The sequence below is a fragment of the Ornithodoros turicata genome, chromosome 6, assembly GCF_037126465.1.
Source record: "Ornithodoros turicata isolate Travis chromosome 6, ASM3712646v1, whole genome shotgun sequence".
Classification (NCBI taxonomy): Eukaryota; Metazoa; Arthropoda; class Arachnida; order Ixodida; family Argasidae; genus Ornithodoros; species Ornithodoros turicata.
The window spans coordinates 1810271-1834098 of NC_088206.1; the positions used below are offsets into that span (position 1 = coordinate 1810271).

General features: G+C 46.7%; 2 protein-coding genes across 4 annotated transcripts; both read right to left on the reverse strand.

The window, feature by feature from the left end:
• Nucleotides 1-1314: 1314 nt before the first annotated feature.
• On the reverse strand, nucleotides 1315-11079 carry LOC135398796 (uncharacterized). Of its 2 annotated transcripts, none has more exons than XM_064630261.1 (8): nucleotides 10878-11079; nucleotides 7162-7302; nucleotides 6998-7102; nucleotides 5847-5960; nucleotides 5127-5278; nucleotides 4019-4178; nucleotides 2723-2869; nucleotides 1315-1560 (listed from the first exon to the last, which is right to left on the reverse strand). In XM_064630261.1, the coding sequence occupies exons 2-8, from the start codon at nucleotides 7287-7289 to the stop codon at nucleotides 1353-1355; spliced, it is 1014 nt and encodes a 337-aa protein (XP_064486331.1). In that variant the 5' UTR covers nucleotides 7290-7302; nucleotides 10878-11079; the 3' UTR covers nucleotides 1315-1352. The 2 variants fall into 2 exon arrangements, with proteins under 2 accessions (XP_064486331.1, XP_064486330.1); XM_064630260.1 differs by having other exon boundaries at nucleotides 7162-7327.
• A 1065-nt stretch (nucleotides 11080-12144) lies between these two features.
• Nucleotides 12145-22925, reverse strand: LOC135397553 (microtubule-associated protein RP/EB family member 1-like). 2 transcript variants are annotated; one of them, XM_064629147.1, is made up of 7 exons: nucleotides 22796-22925; nucleotides 20764-21104; nucleotides 19250-19363; nucleotides 15703-15905; nucleotides 14160-14319; nucleotides 12796-12945; nucleotides 12145-12333 (listed from the first exon to the last, which is right to left on the reverse strand). In XM_064629147.1, the coding sequence occupies exons 2-7, from the start codon at nucleotides 21063-21065 to the stop codon at nucleotides 12228-12230; spliced, it is 1035 nt and encodes a 344-aa protein (XP_064485217.1). In that variant the 5' UTR covers nucleotides 21066-21104; nucleotides 22796-22925; the 3' UTR covers nucleotides 12145-12227. The 2 variants fall into 2 exon arrangements, with proteins under 2 accessions (XP_064485217.1, XP_064485216.1); XM_064629146.1 differs by having other exon boundaries at nucleotides 20764-21109.
• Nucleotides 22926-23828: the final 903 nt, after the last annotated feature.

Sequence of the window (23828 nt, forward strand, 5' to 3'; positions counted from 1 at the left end):
CATACTTATAAAGAACCCTGAGGTGGGCAGCAATTAATGCTATTTCTTCTGAAATTTTGCATGCTTGGTCCCCTTATTGAAACAACGCGTCCTTATCATATTCCGAAATTGCAATGCCTCCTCCACGCATGTCGAGGCGAGCAGCGAGAGCGATTCGAGCATCGGTTAGTGGATTCATGTAGAAGAGGAAGGCAGATAAGTGTGTTTATGTTTAGTTCACCTGGAGCTATACGGCGCAAAGGACACAGATAAGCTGGAACCGCGCGGGGCGTTTCAGCATAAAGCGTACTCAAGCGCGTCAGGAGCCTCATGATATGTCACGCGGACAGCAGCCGTCAGTCCAGGGCTGCACCAGTCACAGCGTGGCATAAGTAGGAGTTCCCGGTTCCGCATCATAGGGCAATCACGTGTTCTATGGTTGACAAGTTTAACAAGCTTTTTCTGATAAGCACGCCATGGCAAGCTTATCAAGAAAGCCTGTCAAACTTCGAGCATTAAAAAATAATAGAAGTAGAAGGAAGCCCTCAGTCATGGGCAAGTTAGTCCAAAAGAGGAATTAAGTTACAGTTACAGTTAGTCTGCGAAAACAGTAACTGAATTACAGTTACTCTTTCTGAACTATAGTTGCAGCTAGAGGTATAACGCTAAGGTAGCTCAGTTACTTTACAGTTACCTTTGTAGAGGTCGCGTAGCAGACGACACAGATGGCGTGCGCCGTGCGCAGGCACATCGAGTTTTTGCACGCCCCTCGTGTTACGCGCCAGCCTTTGACCATTCTACACGGCCACCCTGATCGAGTTCAGTTGGCACCCAGCCGGCAATAAAGAACTTTCCGTTGCAGTCCTTTCTCTGACTCAACACCTTCTATGAAAAAAGGCGCATAGTACTTGTACTGTCCTAACATAGTTTACAAACACATATTTTTCTACGGGTCTTAACAGTACGTTGGGAGTTAGTCTACTCTAGGTCATCTGAATGTGTATAAGATGGCACTTTGTGGAATCCCTGGATGGGAAAAACGGCAGAGCACTTGAAGCCTTGACAAAATGACGCTAGGTGACTGACGCGCAGGAAACATTGCCATGCCTGAGTAACTTAGTTACAATTACATTTTACGGTTACTTTAGCCAACTATAGTTACAGGTACAAATTACTTTTGTAAAACAGTAACTAGTTGCTGCAAAAATTAACTAGTTACAAATTACCACCCTATGCTGCTTGTGTCTTCAGACTAATTGCGGCATACTTTCCCCTGAAGTCAGCCCAATTGGCTGGCATTTCACACATACGTGAGCCGACAACAGCGAGACGACACAGGGATTATGCCGTTTATTTCCAGAAGTGTCCGAGAATCACTCGTCGTCCTCGTCTTCCGTGTCTTGAAAATGTTCCACTAACTCTTCTTCTTCCATGCTTTTGTGTTGAGGTTGTTGGGCTCCATGCGTGGCTTCGTCTATTTCTTCTTCCTCTTCTGGTGTGAAAGTAGGGTTGTTGAACTTCTGCCATACTTTGGGTTTGTCCTCTCTCACAATGAACTCTGTGCATTCTTCCACGGGCGTCCTGTAAATATGGCATTACAGTCAGTGTGAAAGTCTGAAAGTTGCGAGGCTCTGATATTTGAATACTGGTAAACTGGCTTTTGTTTTCTCTCTCTCTCTCTCTTCAGTTGTTCACCAATGAACCCCCTCGACGGAGGACCAAGCCTGCAATCTAGCGCCGTTGTTATTTCGCACAAGGTGCTGTTGTTCCGTTGGAGGCGAACAATTTCCTCAGTAGATCTGTAGCGCTATTTTGTATTTTGTAGCGCGTAAACCTGTAGCGCTATTTCTAACCTACTTTTTTCTTTTCTTTTTTTTTCTTACAATTGAAGATTAGATTAGTTAGGGTTCCGCGCTTTCGGTTTTTAATTGATGGCGGATTCGGCGTCTTTATATTTATTTTGCTGAAATCGCCGTTTTTCGGCGATTTTTCTGGCGTGCGCATGGTTTGCCCTGCAGGTGTCGGTGAACGTAAATCGCAACGTAATTTCAAGACTGTGCATCTCAGAACAACCTTAAAGCCGAAAACCAATACAAAATTAGCACCTGTAAGACTTCACTCAAGGGGCACTTTATTGCTTGTTGGGATTCACAGCATGTTGTATCAAGGCCGCCACGGAGTTATCTCGAGCAACGGAGGTTATCAGTATGGCAGTGTCATATTAGATTAGCGGCTCGCGTGCCGCGGACCACACACGTGCCAGAGTGAGGGCGCTGGAGTGGCGCGATTGCCACGTTAAAAGGACTGGAGTGGTGAAGTGGTGTGGTACCTCAATCGTGAACGCAGAGCTCATGTAAGCATATTGTAATGGATGCAGGCATTGCGGGCAGCCATTAATTCTCCTAATTTTTCCTCCGACATTCATTTGTATTCGGCGTTTTTCGGTTAACGCCGAGTGACGATAAAAATTACCGGCCTATGTTTTTCGGTGTTTCTCGGTTAAAAAGGCCCGGTCACTCCAATACTCGCATGTAGGGATCATGTAGGGAGCAATAAAAATGACGAGCAAAGAAGAAGAAGAAGAAGAAGAAAAAAACTAAAAACACTTGATTTCGCCTTATTGTTCTTCTTGGTTCATTTCGTCATTTTGCAGTTATTTATTCGGAGAACGTCACGAACGGACATCTTACTTTCAACCAAGACCACATTTATCAAACTGTACGTCACAAGGAATGACACTTACGTTCCGTCCTTGCATTCGTGAGGATGATCGAACCCATAGCAGCTAGGCGACAGGATATCGAAGTAAAGAAAACCCACTTCTTCCGCTATGACGCTCTTGGTTTCCTTCAGACAACCGAAAAATAACATGTCTGCCTCGCACGTAGACCTGAAGAGATTTGTTCAGATTGTAATGATTTGCCGTTCACGCACGGGGACGACTATGAACAACAACTGCCCCGATTAATGACGTCGACTTATATAGTGCTATTGTGTTTGCATGTGCCGAAGGACAACGGAGACGCTCAGGAAAAGCGGAAAACGTACGTTTCCTATTTTTAAATGTAGACGGTGAATACAAAATCGAAAGAAAAAGATTTAATGATGGGAGAATGGGAAAAATGTGAGCTCGGGGATAACATCTCTCTCGCCCAGGCTGAGACTTTGCCAGCCACGGGGTTCGGGTAACGGGAAGAGCACGACAACACAACCGCTATTTCGAACAAGGAGGGTGGTGGTGGTGGTGGAACTGCCCGCCGCAGTCTGCCACTCTCAGGCTGGCAATGTCACCACTATAGCACGTGAAGGATTGCGCGTCCTTGGGCCGACTTCACAGGAAATTATGCCGACATTTCTCCTAGAGCGTCTGAGGGAAACCCAACGGAAACACCCAGACAGCCCAGTCAGCACTCGGATTCGTAACCGGGTCACTTCCAAGTGTCGGCGTGGAATACCACCAAGAACACCTTACTTACTTACACTTTAGTAACACCTTACACCTTAGTTACTTGAGAACACCACGTGTACCCAACCAGTCAGCAGCCACCTGGTGGGCACCTGAAATACACAATCTTGATTGTCAGCCCACAAGGTGGCCGCTGACTGGTTCGATACACGTAGTGTTTTCAAGGTTGGAAGCTAAAGCGCTTGTGTTGTCGTCTCACCTATCTGTCCTTCGCTCTGTACGCTTCCCGTTGTTCGAAGGTGACACACTAACAAGATGAAATGTGTACCTTCCATCATGGAATTTGTCCACCAGCTTTTCCGCGTCTACGCTGTTTTATCAACGAAAAATGCGTTTGTCACTTTCAGATTGATCGCTCGAAGATAATGCACATAAGAAGGGCTGACACCTGAAAGACGGTTCTGCTTTCATTCAGTTCTTTCTTCTGGTGACGTGCGGACTGCTGGTAAGCATCTCGTCGGTTAATGCCCTCCTTATAAGTATGTACATTCCTTATGAAACACAAATTTGCTCAGTGAACTAATATTTGGCTCCCCTCGTCGCTGGTTGTCAGCGTGACAATGCAATACTAACATGGTATAGTGGCGGTAGTTGATGATACCGTGCAGAGTTCCTCTTGGTGGAATGGTCTCCCCTGAATGGTCGTGGGCTCGACAACATTTGTCCACATCCTTGTCGTCGCCTACATCGTCGTAGTTTGCTGCAATGTTCCCGTCGCCACACCATTTTGTACCTGGTGCAATTAGATATCAGGCTCATAACTTTCTTTTCTTTCTTTCTTTTTTGCTCTCAAGTGGCACGCTGTTACATGGTTGGCGCGATATACAGGTTCCGAGAAAAGTTTACGGAACACGCGAGCGGTGTATTTTCCTCTCTGTGCGACACCCTAGCGGCGAGCGGAAGCGCGCGGGCTTGTTCAGTCGTTCATAGGGTGGAGGAGTCAGAGTTTAGCCATCTTGTGATCTTTTGCCGCTTCATGGGAGGAGCCTGTTTTGACGTCAGAGTCGCCGTTGTACCGCCCAAAAAGTCTGAATCGAAGCGAAATCCGCCTATCAGCCAACAGATAGGCGCCATTTTGATGCAGTCCACCGGCTAGTCGACGGGTGCTTTTGTCGCGCTCAATGTAATCTACTATGTACAATCGACGGCTTATGACCCACAGGAGCCTGTGGCAGGCCTGTGGTAAGGGGGGCTTTGTTACGAGACTGCAAGGATTCAAGGACGAAGGGTTCTCGAAGGGCGCGATACGCACGTGTCTTCACCCTTTCATTGTGAATAACGCTTTGTATCAACATGGCGTCGGCGACCGGTTGAGGAATGGAGAACAATACAGTGCATCGACGGAGGTCGTTCAGCCGTGACGCCGCATGACGCAGTTCAAGTTAGGTTCCTCCTAATGGCCAAACTCTCAACTGCTCTGGGAGGAATGCGCCGGCAGCGACACCAATTCAAACCACGTTTCCAGTACATTCAAGCGATGCCGAAACTACCGCGCTGTGTCGCTTATATCGCACTCGCTCAGCCCTCTGAACGAGTAAACGAGCCCGTTCCCGCTCGCCGGTATAGGGTGTCGCACTGAGGAGGAAATACAAACCGCTCGCGTGGTTCCGTAAACTTTTGTAGGGACCTGCACGTGTGTCGAATCGTGCATGCACAAGTGGAAAAACCTTTAGTTTTTTACCTGGATAAATGCGCCACCTACTGGGTGACCTTGCTCTGTGATTAACTCCTTGGAGGTTGTAGCATGCAACGAAAATGGGCAAGAACGTCGTTTTCCTTGCGTACGCAACGCTTCCGGGTGGGAGAAATTTCAGCAGTGCTGCCACGGGCTCTCTGCTCAGAGAAAAACAGAAATGAAATTAGGGAACAATGCCAGCGTCAATTATAGTTCCTCAGTCATTTCGGAGCTTCGTTTTCACGAGGCTCATCGTATATGACCCGCCCTCACTAAAACCTTACAAGGTGACCTGTAATTCCTACGCCGTTTCTTGCTGGCCGCCTGCCGACTAAAATGTGGTAGACTATTTCATTTCATTTAATTTATTTCATTCTACACAAAATATATCACAAACTAGAGACCATAGACATGGAGGAGCCAGAGGGAAAATGCAAACAAGCTATAGAAACCACTATAGGAACAAAATGCAAACAAGCTGTTGTGAGCTAGTCGTTGGTAATTTCCCTGAGTCTGGGGGCGTCCAGACTCGGAAGAAGCGAGTGAATGAGAAACTTGTAGGACGAAAAGAGAACGGGCAAGAGACGATAACAGTGGGCTTGCCGTGGAAAGGTATACTGTAGAACATGGCAGCAGAATGCAAGCAAGCCTGCCAAGTTTTCAGACACTACATATCGTATTTTGTGCTACTATGTTAGATGAATATGGAGCAAAAGCAGGACTAACCTCCCTTTGGCGACAGCGCAGTCCCACATCCCTTCGTTGCGTGCGAACAATGCGCCGACCAGGGCTGGTTCTCCATTAGCGTACCCTAGCAGTACCCTACCTGATCTTGCAAACCTACGAGAAAGATTAATTGGCGTCACCACCATCCTGCAGCAAGACTTCTTCACACAAGGAGGGGAGGGTTTCCGGTGGCGCGATCACCCTTCCATTCACATTCAAGATGCATACGTTAGTATCGCTGGTGCGCCTCCATAAATGGATATAGAACCCCCATCATATGTACATAGTCACACTCATGCAATCATATGTACATAGCAGCCTGCGCATTTCTCATCGTAATGGATTCTAAGTAGCGTACTAGTGATGACGTTGAATACATTTCCTCAAGCGAGAAGATTAACTAGAATCAGTGGCGTAGCCACGCGGGGTTGGGGGTGGAGAGGGCTTGAGCCCCACCCCCACCCCACCTGCCGCAGTCCGACTCACGCGAACCGTGCGAATCCTAGAAGAAAAAAAAATATAGTATATACATATGTGAGGAGCCGAGGAGTTCTGGTGTGGTGATCGCGAAAGTTCTTGCAGTGAGTGGCGCCTATCTAAGCAGCATTCCTGAACCCGTATTTTTTGCGGTCCGCTTTTAACGAGTCTTGCTTCCATCAAGGATGTAAGAAGAGCAGATAGAAACGACACAGACGCAACTTATTCACTCTATGTGTTCAGACCACGACCTACTAGATTATAACGACCATGTCATAACCGGCAACCCCTATGAGGAGCCCGTCCGCACCATCCGCTAGGAGCGCTACACATCGGCCCGCGAGATCTGCATCAGATTGGACAATGGAAATTTGAATTTTAAACACGCAGCAGCGGACATACGACCACCGTAGCAGACGACAGCACCAGCTCCTGTGAAAACGCGTAGAATGATGATGATGATCACCGTTAGAAATAAGCATCTACCGTGGGACATCCACCGCCCGTACAAAAACAGCAAGGTAAGCTGAAGTACAAAGTATTGTAGAAATTGAAGAAGCAATAACCGAACCGATGAGTAGCGCCACCGCTAGCCTCCAGTGCGGCGCTGGAAAGGGGTCCCTATGGCATGGTCGCTGTAATCTAGCAGGTCGTGGTTCAGAGGCGTTTCGTACCTCAAGAAATCGTTGACGCGCAAAGCTTCATGGGTACGAGGCCAATCTAAGTCGAAGTCGTAGTCTTGCTCTCCAACTTCGTCTTGCAATATCCTTCCTTGAAATCTAAGAAAACACGAATATAAAAACCAAAGTACAAGCAAAACTTAGCTTTGTGGTCATACCTTGAGAAGCGAAAGGCATCATGGGTATGCGGCCCGTCTGGGGTGACATCCCTGTCGCTCGTTGCCAGCCCGGCTGCCACGACAACAGCAAGAACTCGTACCGCGACAAGATGCGTTGCTTTCCTCATGACTTCCGGGATTCTGCAGAACAGAGGACAGCACCGTCCTGTGTGTGTGTGTGAGAAAGTTACTTAGACGTCACCGCCACAGCCAGCTTGTGAAAATAGTAGGTTACTTTTTACTTAACTAATAACATCCACAGTTATCCAAGTCATCCAATCATCGTCATCATATATTCGTCGTTGTTGCTATTTAGAAATGAAAGCACAGTAAACCTCAGCACTTGTACAGTCCAACCGCTGTGTACGATCATGTGTCCTTTACACTTAAGCAGTACTTGTGTTTCTATGTGCCAAGCGAAGAGTGGTTATCCTGCTCACCCAACTTGGGAAGGAAGAGCTTGCCTACTCCTGCTGTTATGTTCAGGGAAGATTAGTTCAGCCCGTGTCCAGAGTTTCTCGCTGTAACGTTCTAAAAAACGTCTGGAATGTGATGCGCGGGCGAATATGACACTACATGTGTAACTTATTTGTAGTTACCTTTGCCTGCACACCAAAAGTGGTTACAACAACAATTAAATTATGGATGTTTGGATGCGTTGGATGTTCCCCGATTATGCTGCGGGACACTACCCCAGCGCCAGTGGGCTCATATGATTTACAGATGGGTCAAAAGTTACTTTTCCAGAAAAGCAACGTACTCGTTACCTTAAGAGTTACTGAAAAATTTAACTCGCTACAGTTCCAAGCTACTTGTAATTGAGTTACTACCCAGTACTGCTTGTAGTTCGGTACTGTGAAGGCAAAATCATTTTATGGATATACGTACAGCCGCATCTCTCGTCAATTTCGGAACAGGAGAAAGATGGCCGCAACCTTGGCATATAATGGGATGGAGTAGAACGGTGAAGCTTTCCTTTGGGCCCTTTATTTCCTTTCTTTGATACCAGGTTAGCAGCGATACTCAATGAGAAATGGTGAAACCCCGATTCAAGAAGAAAACCACAAAGAATACAGCAAGAAACGACAAGAGTAGACTGCGAAACAACAACAACATAGATGAATGGATGATGATGATGATGGTGTGGGATGTTTCCCTGCGTTGAGTGCAGGACCCTACCCCATTCCAAAAAGGTTCACATGAAAGGATGACGAGGGAAGGAAATCCCTACAGTTCGTGAAGGAGGCCGGTGGCCCTCAGAAGCGAAAAAAAAAAAAAAAGCGCGAAGGGCACGGCCCTGATGTGCAGGGTTACTCCATGGGCTGAGAACTTTGCAGATGTTGAATGGCCTCTGATCCAGCATTTCAAGTTGACATTTAAAGGCCCGTCGCTGGCATACGTACTGGCTATAGTCATCTATAAGGTGTCGGATTGTTGCCAGGAAACCACAGTTGTACTTGCCGGTACTTCAATAAAAACAACTTGAGATCCAGTAGCTTCGTACGCAGACCATGCGCATTCCACTGGAGGATAGTAGCCCGCTTATACAGATGGTCCGTGACTCGTGGTCAGAAACTTTTCAGCAGCGAGTAAGGCCTGGACCTCCTGGAGTCCAGCGGCGTCAGGGTACGCCGCTAAGATGGCCTTGAGGACGGCTAGAATCAGGGGGACCAGCGGCACCACCGCTCACTTGTCGCTCCGACTGCCTCAGGCGCGGAGGGAGCGGTGTGCTTGTTTGTGCACCAATTTGTGGAACCGCAGCGGCCCTCTTGACAACATCCGTATAGGTCTGGCGCAAGGGAGGTGAAGACGTCAGCGGGTGCTGGGCATCCAGGCTAACCGTTGGCTCTCTCGTGGACATTCTTGTGCGCTTTGGAGCTAGCTGAATCCGATTTGGACAGACAGACAGACAGAAAAAGCACACACGTATAGTTTGGAAAAGTTGCAAACGTAACATGAGCTCCTGATTAGGACAAGTTTCACTGCAGCATTTGTGCACCTCAGATGTATCGAAGCGGAAAAGCGTATGCTGTCACACGACCGGGTGGGATTTGCATTATGCTGCTTCCGGTGCACGCATCCTATCAATTTATCGAATGTGGGGAATTCATCGATTTTCTGAAGATAAATCACAACAGAAGCCTTACATGGGGAATTGCCTACATTCTTCGGAAGATGGGGGCATGGGAGCACCCCCGCTCCCCCACCCCCAGTCTCAGAATGCGGGGTCCACGGCTTCCTTCATGCGTGGATTTCTGGCGTGCTGCCTGATATTCTGCCTGATAAGACAGGTCTTTACAGGGTGTGAACAGTCACCTTACCTAATTTCGTTTCCTGCAGTTAACTCTTCAGGAAAAAAAATAAAAGAAGAGAAAGAAAAAAAAAAGTTTTACTTTACGCAAGGTACGCATCGGTACGCATCGGTACCAGTACCATCCGTTTAACACAAAAGGCATTCAAACTCTAAAGGTGTTCGCACGTTTTTGTTATTCACATTTCCTTTTGATTCCGTGTTAGCGCGCCGCGAAGCAACTGTGGCTATGAGCGGCGTAGAGACGTGGACAGAGGACAGTAGGAAGGAGTGGGGACTTGGGGGGTGGGGTAGTATGCGTCCTGGTCTAACTTCAGGGGGAACTGTGCCGATATTCGTTTGAAAAGTCTGCCAGAAAACCCAGGGAAACCTTCAGACAGTACAGCCGGTGCTGAGATTCGAACACGCGCCCTCCCTGACTCGGCGTGGAAGGCGATCATCCTAACCCAGACTTGTGCCCGTTACTCGAAAAAAGTAATTGATTACCGTTACCGTTACTTCTGTGGAAAAAGTAATTGATTGCCATTACCAATTACTCGACTTCAAATGTAATTGAGTAACGAGTAGAAAAGTAACGCGTTACTTCGGTCGTTACTCTGCATTCACGCAAATTATAACCGTCTTTGTGTGCCTCAGAAAAAAAAAAAAAAAAGAAGAGGTTCAACAGCGGAACAGCTGAAATAACAAGACAAACAAAAACACGTAGGACAAGGAGGTCTGTACGTCCGGGAAGACGTTGACCCGATTGTGGAAGAGCATTGCGTGGAACTTCCCAATGACTCACTAAACCTCCAAAGCTTCAGGTACCATCACACTGGTGTAGGAAGAGATTAGGGAGAGAGACTCTGAAATTCCAGAGCGTTATTACAATGACCTCCGCTTGCTATAGTAGTACTAGTACAGCCCAACAAAGGCTGGTGGCACCAGGGGCTTGACTTGAGGTGGGGCAGAACATCTGAAAGGTAATCTCTGCCTGAAAAGTAATCAATTACTGAGGAATCGATTACTCAGAAAAGTAATTGATTACTCGAAAAATTACTTTGACAGTAAAGTAACTGATTACTCGAAAAATTACTTTGACAGTAAAGTAACTGATTACTCGAAAAATTACTCAAAAAGTAATTGATTACAAGTAACGCAATTACTAGTAACGCGTTACGCACAAGTCTGTCCTAACCACTACGACACGCGAGCTGATAAAGAATGCGATGCAATATAATATGCATCTAGTATTTCAACGGATACAGCTTCTTGTTTCGCGACTACCTTACTAGCTTTCGCGGATGTATTGTATAAGGACGAGTCCATAGCCAGTTGTCTATCGTCATCCCTTTCACCCTGTCTTCGACAGACCGTCTAAGCTGGACACTGATATAACAGACAGTATAGCCGCATGCGAACTTACTTTAGTTTGCTGTCACGTCGATTTCTTGAGATCCAACGCACATCTGTAAAATAATAATAAAAAAGGGAACGAAAAGGAAGTGACGTGCTCCACGTCTATTGGTCTTCAGCTGGAAACTTGCACCTGCGTAGCGAATGTACTTCGATCCTCCTTCGTGACACACTGGGAAAAATGGCCGAGTTCAACTCTCTGAAAGACTGGCGAAGCTGTCTTTGCAACACGAGCGGTGTTTAATTGCTCGCTAATGAGTGTGTTTCTTAGCACATTTTAACCTATGAAGCAAAAAGGAAAGAACCATCAAGCTAGTCTTTTCAACTTTTCGTCGGTCACGACGTAAGACGCTGTTGTAACTGGCAGAAGCCACAACTAGCTGATCGAGAGCCTCGACTAAACGCACCCTTGACGGTATAGCGCCGCTAGTGCCTTTTCCGCGTGTTCTTTTTTTCTTTAAACGTGATATGAAAAGGGGCTTTGTAATCCAAGTTGCGCAGGATAGATGTCGTGAATGGTCATTTGCATCGATGTGTAAGTTTTACGACGAAGGCGCTATGGATACCGCGAATATAGAAACTCATGTGGCCCTGACATCAGCACCGCTGGCAATGAGCCTCACGGCGGCCGTGGGGGAAATCACGTGCTTACGAGTAGCCAATAGGAGCACTTTTCTCCGACGTCACGACTGGAACGGAATGCATATCTGTATCTCACTAACTACAATGCGCAGAGGGCAACCTTATTCCCCTCGATAATTTTTCATGCATTTCAATGCGTGCACCACCACATGTATCATGGCGTCTCGACCAAAAGTGTTGCTTTCGATCTCCTGAGTATCAGTGTCCTCCGCATCCTGTACGTCAGTAGCGAGGATATTTGTGTCGCTGCATGTGGCAGCTATTTATTCTAATGATTCAATCTATATCTATATTTGTCTTCTATCTCCTATGCTTGGTGGTAAAGCAACGAAGACAAGCTGCGGGTCTTCGCAGCATAGCCTTTGGAACAGCTCACACAGACGCGCGCACGCACACACACACACACACACACACACAAAGGAAAAAAAAAAACACCCATGTGAGATGGCCTCTCCTCTATTGTATGTCATGTATCCTGGATTTTGTCTTGTATCAATCCGTTTTATAAAACGGAAGACAATATATGCTCGCTTCGTCGCTTCGGACGCTTCGGTATATATATATATATGAGTCGCTTCGGTAATGTTTGTCCCCAAGAGAATGAGCAGTCACGTGAAATGAAACTTCATGAAAAGTGAAAAACAGACAGACATTTATTTCCTGGTTTGAAAACGTCGTCGAGGGCGTATCCCGGACGTGGTACGTGGCTCCTGCATCCTTAAATATCTCTGTGATCGGCAGAAAAACGTGGGTTGTATACCAGCTGCCATACTTTCGCCTTTTGGTCGTTGAACCAGTACTCTTTACATAACGTCTGTGCGTGCCTGCAATGTCAAAAGAACACGATTGCAAACATAATCATCCTGTCATGTCTGCTTATTGGACTTGGTTCACATGTAGCAACTCATATTTCCACGCATTAACGCACCAAGTGTCTTCAACGGGTATTTCAACGTAGATGCTTACGTTACTAAACCGTGGGGGCACCAGTGATATTCATGGTTTGAAGAGTGTCCTATATATGTATAGTTGACATTTAGATGAAGGAAGATAACATGACGTGCGAGAGCCGTGTAAAGATTGCGGTCCCGTGTGCAACAGCCAACAGATTTATGCAGTTACAATTTTAAATACCACTAAAATTCATTGACGAATTCGTGTTGAGTGTGGGGTGCTTGTATATTTCTCGTTGTTCCGGTGCGTTTGATGACGTCAGACGCTACGTGGACCATGTGCGGTACACGACATTACCTGCGGTACTAAGAACAATACTTTAGGCTTCTCACGTAAAATATTCCTTGCATTCGTACGGGTGACCCAGAGTGAAGCAAACAGGGGACAACTGGTCGAAGTACTTGTGACCTACAGCTCTAGCTTCAGGAGTGCCTTCCGTCTTCAAGCAGCGGTAAAAGTCGCTGTCGTCCTCACACGTGGACCTGCAATACCAATCGTGCCGTTCACAGCTTTACCAACTTCAACACTTTCTGGGGCGCGGAAACGCCTCAAATGACTCGCTATGAATCTGATGAGCGCTGTAAAATGACAAGCAAACAGGACGTTGTAGGAGAGAAATTCTACTGGCCCGTCTGGAGCAGCTCTTTCATTTTTTTCTCCCCTCGCAGGCGGGGAATGAATCTTGCGCTCCATATTTGCGTGTTTCGCTGGTCGTTTGAGATGAACACGATTATCAGATGCAAGGCCTACGAGTTGTTGCTGAGTTCCCCGCCAGCACTCGACTAATGGACGAACTCTAATAGGACACCTTTCCATCATCAGCACTTTCACATCTCTTCCACAAGCGCAATGGGGCAGTGTACCGCCATAAGGGCGGTAAATCACCCACCACATCATCACTCCATTTATGTATGTGTGTTGAGATGAACTCGCCCTGCTAGGCGGAGCACCCTCTCTTGTCCCGCCGTCCGGATTCAGCTGGAACTCAAACGAAGAACCATCGTCACTTATGGACCTTGTGAGGCTTAGCAACAGAGAGCGGACTCGGTTAGCTTGTAGGATGTGAACGACGACCTCGGCGAGGCTCTTGGTCCGAGAACAATTGGTTTTCGCTCCTCAGTCCCTCACGATTCAGGTGCTCGTAACGGATGGACCAGTAGAATTTGACGTTATTCAAAGGAGAAGAACACTCCCAAGGAAAAAAAAAGAAAACATGTTGTGCCACACCAGATGTACATTTCTGCTTTTATCTAGGAACTCCACATCAAGTAATGTCTGCTGGCTGACGCGTCAGTCACATTGCTCGATAGAGCATACTTTTGTGTTTTCAGTAAATCTTTGTAGTAATGAGAGTTGGTATAGTGTAACGTAAAGTCTCGTCCTGCCTGCATGCCTCCGTGTCCTCGCCGTTCCTTGGCTCCCAGAGTATTCGTACGACACACACTCACACATAATTGGGATGATGATGTGGTGGGTCATTCATCGCCGTTATGGCGGTACACTGCCCCACTGCGCTTGTGGAAGGGATGAGAAAGTGATGATGATGATGGAAAGGTGCCTTACTAGAGTTCGTCCATTAGTGTAGTGATGAAGAGGAACTCAGCAACAACTTGTAGGGGCTTCATCTGATGTGACGGGTTCGACCATGGCCCGCGTGAACGTGTGAGTGAACGAGGAGTACGAGTGAACTACTAACATGGGGTAATTTCTGTCATTCGTCAATCCATGCTTCGATTCTTTCGGAGCAATCTTGTCTTGTGCCAGATCGTGAGCCCTGCAACACTGATCAGTCCTCTCGGAGTCTCCTAAATCTTCCGCATTGTCTGCTATGTTGCCGTCTCCGCACCACTTCGTGCCTAAAGGAGAAACAACGCGTAAAATTAAAGGGATTTTTCAATTCTAAAAGGGGGTTCGCACCAAGGTGTACTGGATATTGACGTAAATGACGGTTATTTGCGTCGATGTGAACCTGCTTTCCAAACCTCACAGCAGGGGCGGATCGAGGAAGTTTCCTACGGGGTGTCCGGTCTTGGACAGCATGCTACATACAGTGTCAATTGAACTATGTGGCAATATAAATTGAGAGAAGTTCGGGACATTTGGCCGCCCCCACCCCGCATACGGGCTTGATGGTAACACGCGCGAAAATCGGCACCGACTCATTAATCAGCAGAAAGTGCCGATTTCCATCTAAGCTGATGATGCTTGCCCTTTGGATCAGCTATAAATCCCGTCCTGCAATCCAGCGAAGCCGGCACCTGACAAGAAGCTAGCGAGTGCCGTCGGCGGGACTCGCTGACTTTTCGTCAACTGACGTCTTTCAGGCTTGAAGTTTAGGTATAGGTTAGGTTAGCTTGGGTTTGGTAAGGTAGGGTAAAGTTAGGTTTCCTAAAAGCCCCTTAGGTTTAGTAGATACACGGGACAACGTGTTCGCCTGAAAAGCATATTGGCGTATGATTAGGGTCTTTCTTGCTTGAGGACTGGTGTTTCATGGAGTCTCAGGGAGCAGACGTTAATAACTGCAAGCTACCATTAAAGGGGTTTTGAAACCGTTTTTCAAACTTTTCAAAATATAACGCTGTAAACATTGATTTATGTCCGCTAAACATGTTCATTTTTGCGATCCCGCGTCACGAAGATATTGCACTCTGAAGGTCGCACGGCTGGCAAGCTCCTTCGTCGCGCTCAACTCTCCGCCTCCTATAGCCCGTCGCTGGAGTGACGTCTTATCGCGGAGAAAGTTTTCCGTTTCCATGACGACGCAGGTGGTTGTAAAAGGACCCGGCCAGCGCAGAACAGCCTTTCGTTACGGTGATCTTCGGGTACTTCGGAAAGCGTGCGCAGCTAAAACGTCACTTCCCGTCTGTCTGCCGACGCCTCTCGGTGCTGCTCGGCGCCACCGTCAAAGGTGGCTGGAAAACATCGCAGTGTTAAAAACTTTCAGTTAGTAAATCGTTCAAATGAGGAATGTGGGACTTTGCGTGTCGGATCCATGGACTACAACGTATTAAATGGAGCCATACATTTAGTGGGTCGTTTGTGGTTTTTCATCCCTTTTAACTACAACAATACATGCAGTTCTTGCTGTCTCTTCCTCTGGGCACGGCATCGTCATTAAAAACGGTTTCCCGAACGTGTCTCGTGAGGCTGATGATAACAGTGATATGGAGCAAGAATAAAACTTTTCATTCGTACATTAATTGCACCGAAATGTCCGGCCGCCTTCTTCCATTTCTTACCTTCGTAAATGGGCCATTTTGCTGCAGTTTCCTCCTCGTCGGTTTCGTCTTCTCCCTTCTCCTCTCCGTTTTCGTGTCCTTCATCGTCCCCTTTGTCACCTTCCGACAGGAAAGCTTGACAGCTTTTCATCTTGTCCTCTATTTCGTCCTTAGTCACCTGCTCAATCTTAGCTGCCTTGTTCTCCACAGCTGCGATGTTTGCACTGCATGTAAAAATACGCGTGTCTGAACGCACACATACACGTATACAATGGAGAATTGTATGGGGACAAGGAAAAAGCTGAACGACAAGTAAATGTAATGTAGCATAATTCTCTCGGTCTTTCTTTTCTATGTTTTTTACGACGGTATCATGGTGGTGGTGGTGGTGGTGATGGCGATAGGGCTTGCCGTTGTCGGCCTCACGTATGTGGGCAACGTCACGACTGATGCCCTGGGGAATGTGCGTCCTGGGCCGACTTCTAAGGGAACTGTGCCGACATATGTCTGAAAGCGTCTGAGGAAAACCCGGGAAAAACCCCAGACAGCACAGCCAGCACCGGGATTCGAACCCGGGTACCTCCCAGTCTCATCATCATCATCATGACGGTATCATGGTGGTGTTGCGCACCGTACCGTACAGCCCTCCAATCGTAGGTCACTTTTTCTCCCCTCCACAGAGCCAAGCAAGGCTTGCAGGACCCCTTCGCTTTCATGATACGTGCCGTGAACGTGCATCAACTTGTTCTATACGCAGATCGGGGACATTTGCTCGCCGGACCTCAAGGCGGACAAATGCTCACCAAGTTTTTTTGCGTGCCTGTAATAGAAAAATGTGTGTCGCAAGAGAACATACTTTGTTGCGGCTAGGGGTGACTGGTGGGAAACATCAAATTTCCGTGTCGTTTTCAACCACGCGGATTGACTGAAGCTCCTTAATAGTAAAACAATTCATACATGTGCGCAGGCATGGGAGCATGGTATAGGACTGACGTGGTAGTGGGTTATGTCTGTAAAGGCGCAGCATGAGTCTAATAATCGAGGGCATTAGCTTCCAAGAATATATTTAGTAGTTGCGAAGCAGTCTGATTTAACTATAGTAAAAGTTTCGCGTGCGTGACAATTTCAAAAGCGTACAAAAATAATGTGTATCAATGCTGCTTTTACGAAATGCTGTGAGGGTATAACATCGGGCTTATAGTGCTAAGTAAACTAATCCAGCTGGCAGCTTTTAACCTGGCTTCGCGTTTTTTCTCTTTTTCTTTTTGTAATAGTATGCTTTAAAGGTACTGTAAAGCAGCAGGCAAGCTGTTAATATTGGCAGTGGCATTTGAAAGCTTATACCGAAAGAAATCCACACTGCAAATTTTATATGCGACAGAAAACTCTATTTTTTAATCACGACTGAAATTGTGGTGAAAAGACGAGGGGCGACGCCTGGTTGGAAACAATCGCCTATTCGTTATATGTCCCCAACAAGGTTACGTAGTGTTACATGTCCCCAACCTTGTGTCGGCTAAGTCATGGGCTAAGTAGCCGGCTTCATGAACTTTCTTTGAACAGTTTGTTCAAACGAGGTAGTTCCTGACATACATTATCTCAAAATGCAAGAACATTCGTACATCGTGGAAATGAGTAACAAACTGTCAGCAGAAACACCATGAGAGTGGGGCAGCCCGTGGACGACGATGAAGACGTGCCTCTGCACCTGCCAGCCCGTTCTACCCACTGTCCTCGTGTGAGGACACGTCCATCTGCCCGCTGGGACATTCCATCACCGCCGGTCAGGACTCATATAGAGGAAGTCGTCGTCGAACACCATGTTCGGCGTAATTCGGCCATGCAACATTATGCCAGCGCGAACCAGCAGCGAACCACCCTGTAGCAGGCAAGGCGCACCGGGATCACTGTTCCACCGGGGACCCACAGAAAGACAACAGTAAGTTCAGTTTCTTGCCTCCACCTGCTTCACGATGGTCCTCCCCGGCACTTCTCTGGCGACAAACAGCATCCACGCTTACGTACCGGTCGCGGTACTGTCGCCCACTCAGCAACCCAATCACCCAGAACTAATCACCCAATCACCCACTCCTCAACGGAATCATCAGCCACTGCACGCAATCAACAACCACTCAGCACTCACACCTCATCTCTGGAACCCGCCCGGATCGCAGCGCTCTTGTTCCTGCCATCCCACTGCTGCTGCATCAACAGCCACAATCACAAGCCGTGTGTCGAGTCGTCCACCATCCACGAGTCGTCCTCATTCTCCTCTTCGTGGAGTCGACGCGGACCTCAACCGCATGAACCGCTCCGCGTCTATATGTGTGTGGGGGGGAGTGATGTGGTGGCCCGTGGACGACGATGAAAACTTGCCTCCGCTGGCGCGCGGCACTGCACCTGCCAGCCAGTTCTACTGGCACTGTCCTAGTGTGAGGCCACGTCCATCTGCCCGCTGGGACATTCCATCACTGCCGGTCAGGACTCATGTAGAGGGTGACCATCGTCCTCTACAAGAGTCACCCACGTAAAAATACACCACGTCAGGCAAGCCGACGTGGTGATGGTAGCGGTCCACAGATGCCGCTGTACACGCCCATCGTTATTGGAATGTTTATGTTCGCCGCCCTACAACGGGGAACTGGGGAAGTCGTGTCGGGTCTGAGACACAGGGTTGCCCGCAATATTAAATCTGAATTTTCTAATAACCTATGAGGTGGATTTGTACGTAATTTGTCGCGTTTGTACACTGAGCACCCGGGCTGTCAAATGAGCCAGTAGTATAAAATTTTATGCCTGCTGCTTTACACTACCTTTAACAGCTAGCATATGGTGAGACCTTGGGAAAGTTACGCTACGCCATCGCGTAATCTTGCAAGGAATGGAAATTCCCTGGGTAGGTGAACTTCGGAAATGTCTTTTTGTACTTCATATCTCAGGGAGCGGTGCTGTTTTGTTGCTTTGCGGTGAGCTGGTGTTCTCCTTTTAGTATTCCCTGTTCAGACGACGAGCACTGGAAGGCTCTTGCCCCCTCCCTCTTATTTCCTCTTTCCTGGTAAAATCGGTACCGCACAAATGCAGACCTAAAACTTTAGGTTCAATGCCTCACAAGCAACAAAGAAAAGCGAGCAGATGGCTATAAAGGCAAAAACGACTGGTAGCATCCAAGATTTGTCATATCTTGCGTCGGAAGCCATCGGACGATTACTTCGTTTCTAAAAGGTTCGAAAAATAAAGTTGTGAGTTTGAAATATACAACGGTTGTTACATCATTCACTATTACACGGTAAACTAGAACGGGATGAGCAAATGTTCGGTCTCGTCTCTGGATTGGTGAGCGATTGTCCGCTCCCCGTTCTATATACGTATAATACAATTGAACGGTTGAATGCGAAATGTCAGGAACAAAGTCGCCTTCGCAACTGTGATTCGTTCCCACATTTTGCAAGGTGTTGGCACGGGCATTTTGTGCTCCCTGCTGAAATGTTCTCTCCTTTTTCGGCAGGCGCTCCGTTGTTCTTTTTTTTTTCTTTCTTTTTCGACAGATAAATCGTAGTAGTGTACTCACGTTCCGTAAATGATGGCGCAGTCTTTGATGCTTTTATCCGAATTGAGTATGATCCCGACGAGGCTGGGTACCTTCTGATGTTCTCCTTTATAAATTGCTCCTTCGGTTGAAAATCTGGGAGATGAACAGAGGCGGCATCAGAAGTTGGCTACCAGCTAAATGTCTACAACCGTTGCTCACGCTCGCTAACTAAGAGGCGCTAACTAAGAGGCGCTAGCTAAGCGCTAATCCCAAAAACAAATTTTAGTTGTAGTTATCTTCTTTGTACCCAATGTGCTCAATGTCCATTGCACTGTCAATGCTGGGAAAGCAACACTCCCTGAAGGTGCATTGCTTCTGTGGCTGTAATAACAGCTCTGACACACATTTTGTACTGCATCTGCAAAGAGGCGGTAACAGGCAAGGTTACCACCCTTTTACACCCTTTATCAGACGCAATGTTGACTTAAGTGCTAACCATAGAAGTTATCACCTTTTCACACCCTTTTTTCTTAGAGTGGCAGCAGAGTTAATTGAAGTACACGTGAAAATGTGGTGTACATAGTCTACGATTTCGACGTTTTCGCGTTTGGTGTGAAGCCAAGGTGTGGTACATGTGAAACGGCAGTATTTGCGGAAGTGCGCTTCTATCTTTCTAATATGACACTACCTGGCACTATCTTCCCTCTGGGCCCCTACCTCCAGTCCTCATCGTTATATTTAAAGTTCGCACGCTCCAAGGCCACTGTGGTAGGCTCGCACAAGAGCTCGTGCCGAATCACGGGCCGAAGTGACTCATTTAACGCGCTTTATGGGATAACGATAAGTTGATAAGTAAATTTAAAAATACGATACGGCAAGTTGAAGATCGGGTCCACTCGATGCGCATTATGTAAGCGATGGCGCATCGTCTTCTCTCCGGTTTCGGCTCGATCGTGTCGTGCTCATGCGAAGGCTGCTATTGCCTGCAGTGGATCGTCTGCCAGAGCGCGGGATTAAGGCGACTGGTCGACTGCTCTGTCTCAAGGTTGATCCTCACTACGCCGATCGGCTATCCCCGCTGTGCTATGCCTATGGCTCACTATGCCGGTCGTCATAGTGAGAACGCACCTTCAGAACGCGGTGCCGCAACAATAAAAGACAGAAAAGCAAGGCATGCTCCTTACTGTTGGGCGAATGAGATGACGTCACAGACTGGCAGGCGAGGGAAGACACTTCTCTGGTTCGGGAGAGGGGTTCGTCGTATATTTTGTACGAACATCTTGCCAGGGCCTACCGATCTTCAACGTTTTTCAACCATTTTTAACGTATATTGTAGAGACAGTGATTATATTGCAAATTTTAAAGGCTGAGTGAGAGTGACAGGCACAAAATTTAAGATTAACCGACGGCCAAGCAATTATGGTGTTCTTTTTAAGGTTAATAGTTGAAAATCCTTGAAGCGACAGAACGATAGCTGTGCACAATCCTGCATGTGGGCTACTATTTCTGTCTTTACATATATTCATAAGTGAATTTGTAGTTGTGAACGTTACCTGATAAAAGCGTTCACTTTTTCCATGTCGGCAGTGTCCGGTGCCTGCGTAGGCGGTGTCGGTGCAGGTGGTGCACTTGGCTGTGCTGTAGGCGGCGTCGGTTTAGGTGGCGCAGTTGGATTTGGTGTGGGCGGCGTCGGTGTCGGCGGCCCAGTTGGATTTGGTGTAGGCGGCGTCGGTTTAGGTGGCGTAGTTGGCTTAGGTGTAGGTGGCGTGGGTGTAGGTGGTGTAGGCTTTTGCTGGCCTTGCACGACACTCAGAACTAGCGCAAGTGCAAACAGGTGCGCTTTACGAGGATACATCGTACTATCCGAGAACCAGAACGCAGCTTCAGATGTGAGCTGTACTGCGGAAGGTAATTTATCGTATTAGATTGGGCATCGCTTTACGGGGTGCCCAACATGGTATCGTTCTTAAAGATAAGACTAATAATATGACTAGAAGGTAACGAGACTGAAAGAACATGTGAAGGATGACATTTCATGGAACTTTCATATTGATTACATATGCAGAATAGCCTTACGAAACCTTGGTTTCCTTAGCTGTAAGCTATACATGGCATTTCCCGAAATTAAGTTAAACGCGTATAAAACTGCTGTTCGCCCAAAATTAGAGACGTCATCTATGATTTCGAGTCAATTCCAGAAGTATCTGATTGGAAAACTAGAAAGTACACAGAATAAGTCTATATACGATTTATCTTTAATGCACATGATACTTCTACCAGCATTATGGAGTTAAAACAACAAAATAACATTGCATTTCTAGGGAATAGACGCTTAATCAAACGTTTGTCATTCATGCATAAATTATTCCACACAGAGTCCACATATTTAAGGCCGGCATGCTTAATCTCTGGCCGTGTTGATCATGTCAATAAATTACAGTCGACATTTGGAACTACCGAGTATTTTTTTCAACTCTCCTTTACATTGTGGTATACGTGAATAGAATAGCTTACCTTCTGGTATTGCTATTGTAACCAGTCGTGATGAATTTGTTACCTTGTGTGAACTTGAGCTTTTGTTTAGAGCCCGAATATAGATTATGGGCACTTGTTTCCCTCCCCCCCTGATGTAATGCCTCTTCTGAGGCTCTTCAGGTAAATAAATGAAATGAAATGAGATGTCAAACAGATAACAAAGCCACCGGTCGAGAGTCATCGCACCGAACTCGTTGAACATGTACTAAAAACAGGTCATTCTTTCAACTTTCACAATGTAACAGCCTTGGCACGTGAGCACAGATTGAGGGGGTAAGAAAACTTTTGGAATGTTGGCACATCCGCTCTCAGGATAACGCATGTAATAGTCATAAGGGACCTCTTCCTGCGTGCTACAAGGTCTGCCTCTTGCTCTCTATCATGGATAAGTTGTCTAAATAAACAACAAATGAACAGCAAGTAAACTACTGTTACTTTCTAATGGAGCTAGTTACAGGTATAGTTAAGAACTCCGCTTCAGTTGAGACATATCCTTTGCTGTATGCTTCTAAACAATGAAGAAATGACGTTTGAAAAAGACAAAGAACTTTCGCCGAAAAAATATGACACTACCTCAGTCTAATTTAGGTAAAATTACATGTTACGGCTACTTGCGCTGACAGTTGTAACTAGAAAAAGACCTCCGAACTGTGGCTAGATACTGAAAAGGTGACACACTACAATTACAAGTTGCTTGTAACTTGGTTATTGCCGAAACCTGCGTCTAGGGATAAAACGTAATTCAACCTCTGTTCCGTACCCGCAGTGTGTCAGTGGCAGCAATGATGTGAATTCTAGGAGTAAATCCCAGCTACACTTGAAGAATTTAGCTCGAGAAATTCTATCAGAACGGATTTATCAATCCAGTTGATAATCTGTGCCATGTCACACGCCAAGGGACGTTAATTGCAGTCTCGCGTTAATTATTTTTCTGATAAGTTAACGTGAGAAACCGGTAAATATATGGACACCCTTTTAACTTTTCTTCCATAAGCACAGTCAAGTTGACATAGTTCGTGCTATTACGGTATCACGACATTTTAAACTTACCTCAGGGAGCCAAGTCTCGCAAAATGCTTAACACATCAAAGCTCTCTCACTTTGTTCCCATAAACGGCCTAATGAGTATAAAAACACTCGCATCAGCTGTGCTAACGCGGGGCAGAGGATATTCTGGAGTGTGTGCTCACGAGCGAGTATTTTTTAAGCTGTTTATTATGGCACGCAGAGCGCAAAGTCGTGAGCTTTAAAATCAACTCTGCCTATGAAACTTTTTCGACAGAGCCTGGAAAGTGTTTAAAATGTAAAAAGGCTGGACTCTTCCTGCAGGCAGATTGTTCGACGATAGGACGCTTACAAACCAACGAAATAACCATCCTGCAGCCTTATACGGCTACACGTGATGTTTGCCAATCGTATTTGAGGGGAGTATCTGACAATAATGGTGAAACCAACCACAAATAATGCCGATGCCACTTAAGTGATGGCTACTCTAGGCCGGCTGGTTCAGCACATTAATGCGCGGCAGTGTTGTGACATATTATTCGCAAAGAAGCACGCTGTGTGTATAATATGAAATAAATTGTTTTCATAGAGTTTTTCAGTAAAAAATAATTCGGTGCAGTAACCTGATTTATGAAATTTATTTGGAGGAAAAACTAAAGTTATGCCTCTGCGAGGTTCAACGAAATATTGTCTTTCAAGTTAAGAGAGTATTTTCGAGGTACTGCTTGGAACAAAAGTTTACGAAACACTGGGGCGTCGCATTTCTCCATTGGAGTGGGCACACATACTGAGAGCTGGATAGAACAGCCTGTCACCCGTTTCTTATTTGATCTCTTCCTGATAGCTAGCAGGAGACTGCCCGGATGAAAAAATACGCCAGTGCCGAGTTCCGTGAACTTTCGTCCCAAGCTGTACCACGAGGAGGTGGCCTGAGTAGAAGTGGTCATATTGGACGCCGAGGAGATTCGGTTTAAGGTTGTGTCGGATGGTCGGCGCCAGTAGTAAACAACGGTAGCCGAGGTGCACAAAGGGGTGTGGACCATTTGGTAACGCTTAGTAATCCAAATCCTGGAACTGG